The sequence below is a fragment of the Rhododendron vialii genome, chromosome 4a, assembly GCF_030253575.1.
Source record: "Rhododendron vialii isolate Sample 1 chromosome 4a, ASM3025357v1".
Lineage (NCBI taxonomy): Eukaryota > Viridiplantae > Streptophyta > Magnoliopsida > Ericales > Ericaceae > Rhododendron > Rhododendron vialii.
In genome coordinates this window covers 30534645-30547061 of record NC_080560.1, presented here as the reverse complement: position 1 = coordinate 30547061, position 12417 = coordinate 30534645, and the positions used below count along the sequence as shown (strand labels likewise).

Genomic DNA, 12417 nt, shown 5'->3' with positions numbered 1-12417 from the left:
ATTTTGAATTTGGGTGAGGGCCGGAGATAATCTTGTATGTTCCGGACACAATTTTCTCGCAAGTTAGAGCGAGAAACAGAGTTGTAGAGAGAGAGGGAGAGAGAAGTGTATGAAAATGAAAGGAAAGAAAATGAAAAAGTACAGAAAACGTTAACCGTCTTTTAGAGGTCTCCTTTACAAGGCTTTTGCTACCTTTATATACACACACGCATATGTATTTTTTACTTGTCGACTGTCTCTGTGTCTCTCTCTCTCTCTCTCTCTCTCTCTCTCTCTCACTTTGTCTCTGTACTTGCCTTCTCTCTCTCTCTCTCTCTCTCTCTCTCTCTCTCTCTCTCTCAATAAATCAATCACTCAACGTGCGGTTTCTTAACAACCCTCTGATCAACTGTGAACAGAAGGATTTGGCAGAAAATCCACAAGGAAACCTCTTGTAGAATTAAGGTAACAGCAATAGTTTTGGTAACCCTAATTTGTATAGATTTACATCTGTACATCAATACACGCGTATAGTTGTGTAGTACATATCTCTATTATCACTTTCTCTCCCTCTCTGCTGTGGTACCTGCAATGGTCATTTGCATCTAGTTCACGTTCAGATCCACGTCAGTTGCAATCAATTACTGTTGTAGATGACCCACTGTGTTAATTTCTGGAAACTATCTGCTGTGGTTTTTGTTTTGAAAATACTGTTTTATTGTTAATTTCGTGATGTGGTCAATAGCACAGAGAAGCTGGAAGCAAATGATTTTTAGGGGTTTTTTTTTTTAATTTTTAATTTTACTTTTGATCAAATGTGCTTTTTAGGTTTTTTTTCCTGCCATTTGATAAAAGTCCTGGGTTCTAGGGTTGATAAATTTAGGTCCTATATTCAGTTTCAGGGGCAGCTTTATTGACCAATGTCAGAGGGTTCGGGTAGCAAGGTACCTCATAGTCTTCACCTCATCTCTGTAGTTTGCATCTGCTGACGGAGGGCCATGAGATAGACCTGAGATTAGTTCAAGTTCAAGGCCAGAGACTTGAGGTTTGCTCCTCGTAAGGTCTCAGGTCGAAACCTACTAGGTGCCATATGGGGGCTTTGCCCCGGCTTTAATTGGGGCCCAGCTAGTGGACGGTGGAATTGGTAACCCGGATAAGGCTAGGTGTGCGTGAGCTGGCCGGACACCTTGACTTATCAAGAAAAGAAAAAGATAGATAGACCCGAGATTACACAAACACTGGGGTAGCGTTGAGGTTATTAATGTAGGATTTCGTATAGGATTGGTCGAACTAGAAGTGTGCGAAAAACTGCTTTTGTGAAGCGCATGAAGGTTCAATAAATTCTCCAGACGGTTCTTGAGACTTACCAACTGCGTATATCACTCAAAATTTTTGACATATAGCACCACATATTTGGTGTGGAGTGGGTTAATGTGAACCCCTGATTGAAAGGTTGTGCTGCCCCTGCTCCGTGTTACACCAGAAAGCATTAATGCCTTAGCTAATAAGGTTTTTGAACTCGATTGTGAAATTTGTTATGCCTACGGTTCCAAATGGTGGTTATAGGAATTTGAAATGATCTCCAAAGATTTCTCTATTTATATTCTCAACTTCTGCCTTGGTTTTGTCACTTAGTTTGAGAATCAAATTGAGTTGGCTTTGCAGGGCTACATTTGCCGAATTTTTTTGTTAAATTATTTTGCAATCTGTCAGGTCCCTCCAGTCTCCATTATGCTGTTTCTTGTACTTACATACATGTTTTTTTTTTTTTGGTAAATTACTCACAGACATTAATATTGGATTGCAGAGATTTTGTTATATATATATATATATATATATATATATATATATATATATATATATATATATATATATATATATTTATAGTTTCAGTATTCCTTGTTGAATCAGGTTTTGAAGTTTGAACTGCAGTTCAATCAGGAAGTTTTTGGCAATATTTAACTTTGTGGAGATCGTTTCAGTGATTGAAGATTACATCCTTTGATTGGTTATGTCTGGATGAAATGTGGAATGATTATTGGTATCTTAGCACCTTGTCTTTACTGGACATGATTAAATAATTCAAGGTGACAGGAATATTCAGCATTGGCAGAAGGTGGTATTGATTCTGAGCTAGTGTCAAAGTTTTGCTATGTAAACAGCTACCAGTGACTTGCTACTTATGAAGGAAGCTATTAAATTTGATCCCGACAAGTTTGTAAAATAGCCTGCCAGACTTACTGCACCTGGGTATTTGAGTTGTGTGATATCTCCAAGGACAATGGGCGATGCACCAAAGTTCTTAAGTATACGTGTTATTCTGGATGCCAATGAAGATTAGCATTTGTGCCCTGAAATGACATTTGATGTATGCAACGATGTAATTTATTGGGCTGGATAGTTGTTAGGAAGTTCTTTTGTTACGCGGAGCAGTTAAAAGGCTGTTGTGCTGAAATCCTATTTGTTGGAAGAGTCTACTACATGGACACTAGAATTTTTACTGCTAACGATCTGCCAAGGATCATTCAGCAGTTACTTCCTGCTGTTGGACCTGCGCTTTTAATTGCAATAGGATATGTTGACCCAGGAAAGTGGGCAGCAGTTGTCGAGGGAGGAGCCCGTTTTGGGTCTGATTTGGTTCTGCTAATGCTCGTTTTCGGTTTTGCTGCTATTTTGTGTCAGTATCTTTCAGCTAGTATTGCTGTTGTCACAGGAAGAGATCTTTCGCAGGTATTTCTTCGTTATTTTCTTGATTTTATTTACCATGAAGATCTTCAGTATCTTGTTATTTTGGCTTCAATGATTTTGAACTGTTTTGGCTGTTCTTTATATGCCTGTATCTGCCAACTTGAAATGGAATAAAATTTTGAAAAGAGATATGGCGTGTATTTGGGATTAGTTTTCCTTTTACCATTACTAAGTTTACTACTAATACTGGGGTGGTTAGCAATTTATTTTGACCCTAGGTCCCTAGCTATACAGGAATATAGTTTTGTTCCTGATCCTGCTATAGAAATGGCAAATTGTCTAAAAAGGATGAGTAATTTGATTGTAGTGTAATAGCACGATTTTTGCATAGGAAATTGAACAGCTTTATGAATGAATGAATGAACTATTATTTCCTCTAAATTTGGGTCCACATTGTTGACCTCGTTAGAGCTGGGAACACTGTTTATCCACTTGTAGTTTTTGATTTCATCATATGTGCTGTTGTCAATTGTTGGTGCAATATTATTGTCCGATCTACTTATGCTCTCTTGGGTAATGGCTAGCTAGTGATATTATTCTCTGTGTTGGCTAACTAGCTATGCTTTTATGCCTGTTTCCTTGTTGATGCCAAAAGATTTGTAGCGAAGAGTATGGCAAGGCCACATGCATATTCTTAGGAGTTCTAACAGAGATCTCCATGATTGCTTTGGACCTCACTATGGTAGTTGCTTCCTTTCACTAATTATTGATGATGCATTTTTTCTTGGTTTCTAAATCATAAACCCTCTGATAATTGCCCCTATTTCGATAGATTCTGGGCACTGCACATGGGCTAAATTTAATTTTTGGCGTGGACCTCTTCACGTGTGTCTTTCTGACTGCTATTGATGCTGTCCTGTTTCCTGTTTTTGCCACCCTCCTGGTAAGTCTGATTACTTGCATTGCTTATGATCTCTTAACTGGCAAATTTTGAAGTCTTAGTGGTTTAATCTCTCCAACAAATTTTCAGGACAATGGCAAGGCAAAATTCCTTGGCATATTTGTAGCAAGCTTTTTGTTACTTTTTTATGTCCTTGGAGTCCTATTTAGTCAACCAGAAATTTCAATCTCCGCAAGTGGGACGCTAGTGAAGTTAAGTGGGGAGAGTGCATTTGCATTGATGAGTCTTCTTGGAGCGAATATTATGCCACACAATTTTTATCTCCATTCTTCGATTGTGCAGGTATCTCTCTCTGACTTTTGGTCTTCTGCATTATATGTTATTGGCTTCTTCAGCATAGCATCATGTGCATTGCAATTTATCTATGTGTTTTCTATAATACAACATCCATATATAAAGATTGCTTTGGAACTTGCATTACTATACTGAATTGTGGACGATCAATGTTAGGAGTCAAAATACTCAGGAGGGACGTTAACCTTTGGCTCGATACCATCTTGACTCCAAATTTAAAATTTTTTTAGTGTCTGTTGATTGCTCTAAAATTATACAAGTTTTGGAAAAGTACATGGACGGGGTAAGAGCTGAAGTGGACATTGTTTTCAGCACAGCTGTCTCCCGGGCTATTGGCATCATGTTAAAAAGTCATGGACTGGTTTGCCTATGTTTCACAGCAACTTCATTGTGCTGTTTTAGTGCCTTTGCATACCATCTATTCCTGAGAATGCAGGGCCCATGTGAGATAGTTTGCTCACAGAAGCCTATAATCATCCCCTACGAAAGCATGGTGTTCTTATGCATAGGCCGCAAGGCCCGCAACAGCTGAGTCGAGTCATCTATTGTGTGGTTGGCTCAGCTTTGAACAGGTCACAAGTCTCAAGTTCTGCTCTAGCTTTTCATTAGATATGATAGTTCTGCTCAAACTATCCTCCTAGAAGTGAGGAGTGACTTGTATACAGGTTGGTCTCGACTTAATGATCCACTCAAATTCTTTGGGTGATTGACTTTGTGAGTGTTTTGCAAGCAATGTAAAGAATGAAAAGTTTGAAAGCACTATTATTTTTTTCATTTTAAATTCATTCCTTTTCCTATGTATCCATATTATTGATGTAGAATTTTATTCCAGTGCATCTATGAACAAGAAAAGTTTTCTCCTTATTTAAATGGGGGCTCCTTGGTAATTTATGAGACTGGACTGCATACCTTTAAAAGAAGAATAGATGTTGCTCACCTTCAATTTTTCGTCAATTCTTTTAAGTTATTTCACTCGATAGTATTTTCTGTCTATTAACAGTTAATGACGCGAGTTCAGTAAATATAGAGTGAGATGATTTCGTCCTTTGTAGTCCTTAAGAGCCAATAAAGCATGATCACCTGTAGGCTAGCTACAAATAAGATTTCTTCAAAGCGGAGCTCATCTTTCATTCTCTTGCTGCAAGAATGAGTTAAATTTTCTTCTTGCAGTACTTATATGGGGAATTCATCCAGTTCTTCTCCTGTTTGTTTTCCCTTAGCAGCAGGATCTGGGACCACTGAATGTCTCCAAAGGATTCTTGTGTCATGACCATTTTTTTGCCATCCTCTGCACCTTCAGTGGTATCGCCTTGGTGAACTATGTGCTGATGAATGCAGCAGCAAATGTGTTCTATAATGCTGGCCTTGTCTTGCTCACATTTCAGGATGCGTTGTCGTTGATGGATCAGGTTTGAGTTTGACAACCAATTCTTCATGCTTTAACTGTTTTCATATCAGTTGCAAGCATGTTATTGTTCATTATCACTTTAATGTATGGTAAATGAATTCCTCTATCAAAATCTTTTATGCAGGCATTTAGGAGTTCAATAGTACCCTTTGCATTTCTACTAGTTCTAGTTGTATCCAGGCATATCACAGCGGTAACTGGGAATCTTGGTAGACAAGCAATCCTGCAGGATTTCTTCGGAATGGACATTCCCGGTTGGCTCCATCATGTTACAATCAGACTTATTGCTATTATTCCAGCTCTCTATTGCGTTTGGAATTCAGGAGCCGAAGGAATATATCAACTGTTAATATTTTCACAGGTTGTGGTTGCTCTTATGCTGCCGTCTTCTGTGATCCCCCTTTTTCGGATCGCCTCATCAAGATCGGTTATGGGAGTCAACAAGGTTTCTCAATTTGTTGAATTCTTAGCCCTGATCATGTTTGTTGGAATGCTGGGATTAAAGATTGTATTTCTGGTAGAGATGGTGTTTGGGAACTCTGACTGGGTGGGTAATTTGAGATGGAATGTGGGGAGTAGCATTTCTATGTCTTACATTTTTCTTCTCAGCTCTGCTTCTGCCTTGCTCTGTTTGATGCTTTGGCTTGCAACCACACCTTTGAAATCGGCTACTTCCAGATTAGATGCTCAGGTATGGAACTGGGATATAAATGATGCTGTACCTGATTCATCGGCACAGAGAGAAAAGGGTGATTTGAGTGAAACTGGATATTACAGGGAGGAATATGTACGAAACAAAGAACCTGCATTGGCACAGCGAAAGTCCTTGGGAATTCGACCAAATATTTTTGCTTCAAGTTCTGATCTGAATTTACCCAAGACACCCCTCGATTATGATATAATTCCTAATTCGACAAATAGTGCGGACACTGGTTCGAATATTACATGTCCTACTCCCTTTAAATCCCCTCTGGAGGAATCATCTACCACAGTTGGGGTGGTTGGGGTCTCAACTCTTTGTGATGAAGGTTCTGTCAGTGAGTCGGAGCATCCCATTGCCAGGGAGGCGGATTCATTTGACTTAGCAGAGAAAACCGCAAGAGCAGAGGGGGATTTGGAGACTGGGATAGATGGTCAGGGAGATATTTGGGAGCCAGAATCATCATCAAAAGCGGTAGCTGGGATTAGCCACTCCTTAGCAGTTGATGGTCCAGGATCATATCGGAGTCTCAGTGGAAGAGGAGAGGAGGGCGGAAGTGGGGCTGGAAGTCTCTCGAGATTAGCAGGGTTAGGGCGTGCTGCAAGGCGTCAATTAGCTACAGTTCTTGAGGAGTTCTGGGGACAACTGTTTGATTTCCATGGGCAACCAACACAAGAAGCAAAGGCTAAGAAACTGGATTTGGTGCTGGGGGTCATTTCAAAGTCTGATCAAAAGCCTGCCATTCAGTTGAAAGTGGACAGCAGTGCCAATGAATTCACCGGATACTTTCCATCTGTGGGGGGAGCAGGATCTGATTCTCCTATCAATTCAGGTGTATACAACTCTTCAGAGCTTCTGGGGTTGCAAGGTGGCATAGAGCCATCATATGGGGACAAAAGGGGGTCATCTTCACCATGGTCAAGCCGCTTGCAGTTGTTAGATGCATCCGTGCAACACTCTAGCCACAATGCTCTTGACCCTAGTGAGAGGCGCTATTCTAGTTTGCGACTTCCGGCATCTTCTGATAGTGAGAGGCGCTATTCTAGTTTGCGACTTCCTCCGTCTTCTGATAGTGAGAGGCGCTATTCTAGTTTGCGACTTCCGCCATCTTCTGATGGAATTGACTATGAGCCGGCCACTGTGCACGGCTTTCCAATTGCATCATATCTTAACCGCATTCCTAAAGAGAGGAAAAATGACTACTTAGATGGCCAAATGGAAACACTAACCCCTAAATCCTCATCTTTGGGCATATCAAGTTACATAGATCCACCTGGTTTCACCTCAGCACGAAAACTGCAAAATGGGTTAAGCACTATGAAGCCACCTGGATTTTCTAACACTACAGTGTCGAGAAATATTTCGGCGCAACCTGGAAGACCATTTAATGATCGATGGTCACCTGGACCCACCGAGAATGTCAATAGTGCAGTTAACACAAAGAAATTTCATAGCTTGCCAGACATATCCGAGCCCTCTTTTCCTTATAGGGATTCACGCTTTTCTGATAGGAGTGCTCTATTTGATAGCACCGCTGGATATGGGACATCCTCATCCTTACACCCAAGTAGTTTATCGAAGGTAGGAGCTCCTTTGGCTTTTGAAAATCTATCTCCTTCTAAGCAATATAGAGACCCATTCACCTTTCAGTATAGCTCCAGCTCAGAAGCTGGATCACTGTGGTCCAGACAGCCATTTGAACAGTTTGGATCATCTGATAAAATACACAAAATAATGAGTGAGGGAGTTGGGATTATGAAAAATTCAGTTACTCCAGAAACTGCACCTGTTGTGGATTGGGAAGCGAAGCTACTTCAGTCGTTCAGACACAATATCATTAAGCTTTTGAAATTGGAAGGATCTGACTGGTTGTTTAGGCAGAATGATGGCGCCGATGAGGATCTTATCGGTCGTGTGGCTGCTAGGGAGAAATTTCTTTATGAAGCTGAAACTAGGGAGATAAGCCGGTTGGGTCAGATGGATGAAGCTCAGTATTCCTTTGAAAGGAAGCCAGGTTCTTCTCTGAAGAATGGGGAGGCAGATTATTCCAATAATCTTGTTTCTTCAGTTCCTAATTGCGGAGATGGTTGTGTTTGGAGACCAGATTTGATAATAAGCTTTGGGGTGTGGTGCATTCACCGGGTACTTGAGCTCTCACTCATGGAAAGTAGACCGGAGCTGTGGGGAAAATACACGTATGTACTAAATCGTCTTCAGGTATGTTTTCCAGATTCTGTGCTCTGTAACTACTTTTAGTAGCTTGCATGTGGTAACTATGTTAATCTTATGTGTTCTGTTCTTTTGAGGGTATATGAGTTCTGCTCGTCGATTGGCAGTATTTCAGCAATTCACAGTTAGCCCCCCTTAGTGAAATCTAAAAAGATAGCTTCTCGAATATGAGCTCTTTGAAAGATCCAGTTGATATTGTTTAATTCTTGTGATCTGTGGCTCTAACAGTTAAGTTTACCAAACTTGGCAAGTCCAAAATCCCGAACACGCAAGAACGGGAAACCCTGAGTTCGTAAGTTTTAGTAACTGACCAATTATGTAGAATTTGAGTTCAAATTCTTAGAAATTGTAAAAATTTGTTTCCTAATTTCCGCTTTTATTTTGCTTTTAATGGTTGGAAAATTTCGTGGAAATTAGCCATATTTTGCTTAGTGCGAGTAATTTTTCATGCTTTTCCTTGATATCTGGGATAACCTATTTTTGTGTTGGAGATGCCAAAGGTGAAATATGATGGCTTGTACTTTTCAAAACCCAATGGAACTTTAAGGAGCATATTATCGACGCATCTTTGCTGTAACATTGATATTATTTATGCACCTCAAGCTGACGGATTATTGCTTGGTGTGGGATTATGTCCTCTTTGACTTGGTTGGGCTCGGCTATTGGAAGAGAAATTTCATGCATTTGGTCTGAAGGCTACTTTTGCCAAGTTTGAGAGACACACTCTCCTTTGCTAAGAAAAATCAGGGGGTGCCATTTGCAGTTTTACGTCAGCCGAGATTAGTTATATATTTCCACACCATGCAAAAACTGAGAGGGAAATGTGAGATCTACTCGATTGGAGCCGATAGACATTTTGAAATATCTCTAGTTTTCTAGTTTGTTTATTTTTTTATTTTTAAGTTTGGTGATTATGAAATTGATGCATCTTCATGGTGATGAATGTATATATTACAGGGAGTCATTGATCTGGCATTTTCGAAACCTCATACTCCAATGACACCTTGTTTCTGCCTTCAAATTCCAGCGGCACACCAACAGAGGTCAAGCCCCCCACCCATTTCAAATGGAGGATTGCCCCCGCCTTCAAAACAGGGCAAGGGGAAGATCACGACGGCAGCGAATCTTGTCGAGACAATCAAGGACGTGGAAATTGCAATATCGTGCCGGAAAGGTCGGTCAGGCACTGCAGCAGGTGACGTGGCTTTCCCCAAAGGAAAGGAGAATCTGGCGTCGGTCCTCAAACGGTACAAGCGTCGCTTATCTATCAAACTAGTGGGGGTCGCCACATGAAGGCGGGTCTGGGTCGTAGAAAGTTCCTACAACAACTCCTTATGGCTCATAACGATTGTCCGCGCTATAGTAACATACATCTTTCTCTCTCTCGTGCGCTCACATGAGTATCAGATCTTTCCTGCACTTTCAATATACATGTATCTTATGTATGCTTAGGATAAAACTACATGGTAATTTAATTGCAGCTGAATGGGGTAAAAAAAAGGGGGTAAAAGGAAGTTGGGAAAAGATTGTCAGAATCTCTCTCTCTCTCTCTCTCTCTCTCTCTCTCTCTCTCATTAAATCAGATCTGTACGTTGAGTTTTCATTGCCGGTGTGTATGGATTTGATGTAAATTACGCGACATGTAGTTGGCATCGCAGCTGGATTGGGGGGAAACCGTGGATATATAGAAGAAAAGGATCATTAAAATTGCCATTTGAGTTGTCGTCTCAAGTCAATTGAGGAAAAAGAATGGTTTGTTGGCTGCTCTAGAAAAATTAGCAACTGTCTCACACTATTTTGTTGGTCTTTATTCCCCCCTTGGCTTATTGTATATGTTCAACAAGCTGGTATAACCATATTGTTAGAATAATCACTGGTAAGGAGTACGGTGATAATATTGCGAGTGATTGTGATTGTTTGATAACATACGATTTAACTGTAATTAGAATAATTTCCTTCCATAGAGGGCTCATTGTACAGTGTTACTCATCCAATAGAATACACATTCTCTCCTTTCCTTGTCTCTATTTCAACACATACACCATATTATCCGACTCTCTACACCCACAAGCGGCTTGCAGAATGCGTGGTTATCGAAACCGAAATAGGGGTGATGGTTTACCGTTCAGCGGATGTCAGCGGTTCGATGATATGTGGATCTTCCCTACCAATCACCAACTGTTATAGTAGAGGGGCTAAATGTGCCATCAGAATGAGTTTTCTTAGCGGTTCGATGATATGTCCATCCGTGGAGGAAAATGCTACGGTGTCCACCCGCCGTTTGGGGACACCGTAACTTTTGGCATAACCGACCATTAAAAGCATAACAAAAACCAACAAAAACCAGTGATGTGCATAACCAAAACCTTACAGAGGCATAACTCCCAAAATCCCCAGAAATTTCTAAAATGACCGGGGACACCGTAGCATCATCCGTGGATCTTCCCTACCAATCACCAACTGTTATAGTAGAGGGGCTAAATGTGCCATCAGAATGAGTTTTCTTAGCTGTTCGTAAACTTGGACAAAATTATACGTAGCTAAAGCTTTTGTTGTTGGAATTGGGGATAACAAAACAAAAACAAAAACAAAAAAACAAAAACAAGGCTATTGGCGATTTATCTGCATCTCGGGCCAGAAGACCATAATTTTTGAATGTTTTCGTTCCAGATTTGGGTGACTGACTAGTTAAAACATTCAGAGTATTGACTTCCCAACAACAAATAAAATTTTCATTCGTTCATGTATAAGTTTTAATACATATTCGTATGTAAATTGTTTCTGATATGTATATACTTCAAGCTCGTGAGCCTAATTGAGTCAAATACTATTAGGTTCAGATTTAGCTCATTATTAAACAAGCCTAAAAATTGAGACTCAGGTTTGGTTCGTTTAGTAGACGAATCAGGCTCTAACAGTTCACAAATGTCTCAATTGATTTGCAGTCCTTCCCAACGATGAATAATACAACAGTTTTTTCACCTTCGGGATCATATCGGATTTTGTTTTAATGATTAGAACAGTTAATTTTATCTAACTTAATAATATGTTAGGAGACCATGCAAAAAGTTGACTTAATCGGATATCGATGAGTACTTGATCAAACAATCTATTTTTTTTGGTCAAAATTTAAGTTTTGGACTTTCGAATCAAGCACTTTCCGATATTTGATTGCTGAATTTTTGTACGAAATAGATCCAAAATTGATCCTACCCTTTTTTTTAATAAAAATAATAAAACTGAATCCTACTTTGAGTGAGTAAAGTTACATCCATCGAAGTGAAGGTCAATATTCTCAATACCCTTATATGCACCCATAATTGCAGAATGTGTCTTGAGGTTCGTGTATTTTGAGATTCAACTTCTCTCTTGTGCGGTCTACATTACTCCATTTGTAATTGAGATGGTAGATAAGGATCTTATAGTTAGCCGCCTTATCAACCATTTATATAAAGCTTGAACAGTTGGTAATGATGTACGTACACATGCAATATGGTAAGTAGTGTGATTTGGAACGTTGGTACGTAGTGTCGTAGGAGAAAATCTTGTTTACAAGCAGTTGTAACAAATGTTTATGGAGCTCAATTTCGGCCGTCTAAAAGTGTTTTGGACGATTCGGATTAAATACAAACTATTAATGATAAGAAATATTTATTACCGATCAAAGATTAAAAACATATCTCAACCGTTGATTGCAGAAACAGACGGCTGAGATCGCTCAACTCCGTAAATAAGTTTCTCTAAGTGTCGTAGACACGGATAATTTCGCTAGTCCTGTAGAGTCATAGACATAACCATATAATTAGTGGGTCACTCGAACCCAATGATTTAGAAAGGCTTATTTATACGAATGGTTCCCAAAGTATGTCCAAAATGTCAATTTAGTCCCCAATGTAAAAATCGTGTTTATTGCATCCCTAATGTTAACATTATGAGTTCAAAAGGTCCCCAAGTCAGACTCCATTACCTTTTGCCATTTAAAACGAGGGTAATATTGTCAAACCCCCTTCATTCCACACTTTCCCCTTCATTTAGAAGGAAAATCTCCCGTCAAAACCTGTTAACCCCTTTGTGATATATACAGAGCAGCAGAAGCAACAAAAAACGACAGAGCAACAGTAGAGGAAAAAAAACAAAAACAACATTGATACTGCAAAC

General features: G+C 39.7%; 1 protein-coding gene across 3 annotated transcripts; it reads left to right on the top strand.

Moving 5' to 3' along the window:
* Nucleotides 1-228: 228 nt before the first annotated feature.
* On the top strand, nt 229-9807 carry LOC131324740 (ethylene-insensitive protein 2.2-like). 3 transcript variants are annotated; one of them, XM_058356833.1, is made up of 8 exons: nt 229-444; nt 1891-2709; nt 3323-3409; nt 3500-3610; nt 3698-3910; nt 5146-5331; nt 5455-8247; nt 9217-9807. In XM_058356833.1, exons 2-8 carry the CDS (start codon nt 2350-2352, stop codon nt 9550-9552), a joined length of 4086 nt encoding a protein of 1361 aa, XP_058212816.1. In that variant the 5' UTR covers nt 229-444; nt 1891-2349; the 3' UTR covers nt 9553-9807. The 3 variants fall into 3 exon arrangements, with proteins under 3 accessions (XP_058212816.1, XP_058212815.1, XP_058212817.1); XM_058356832.1 differs by having other exon boundaries at nt 5143-5331; XM_058356834.1 differs by having other exon boundaries at nt 233-444; nt 2074-2709.
* Nucleotides 9808-12417: the final 2610 nt, after the last annotated feature.

Bases quoted from the DNA above. Each gene is read 5' to 3' on its own strand.
- LOC131324740 (XM_058356832.1), top strand. From the start codon at position 2,350: ATGCAACGATGTAATTTATTGGGCTGGATAGTTGTTAGGAAGTTCTTT. The intron at 3,611-3,697 runs GTAAGTCTGATT...ACAAATTTTCAG, and splicing joins CTGTTTTTGCCACCCTCCTG to GACAATGGCAAGGCAAAATT. The intron at 3,911-5,142 runs GTATCTCTCTCT...GTTTTCCCTTAG, and splicing joins TCCATTCTTCGATTGTGCAG to CAGCAGGATCTGGGACCACT.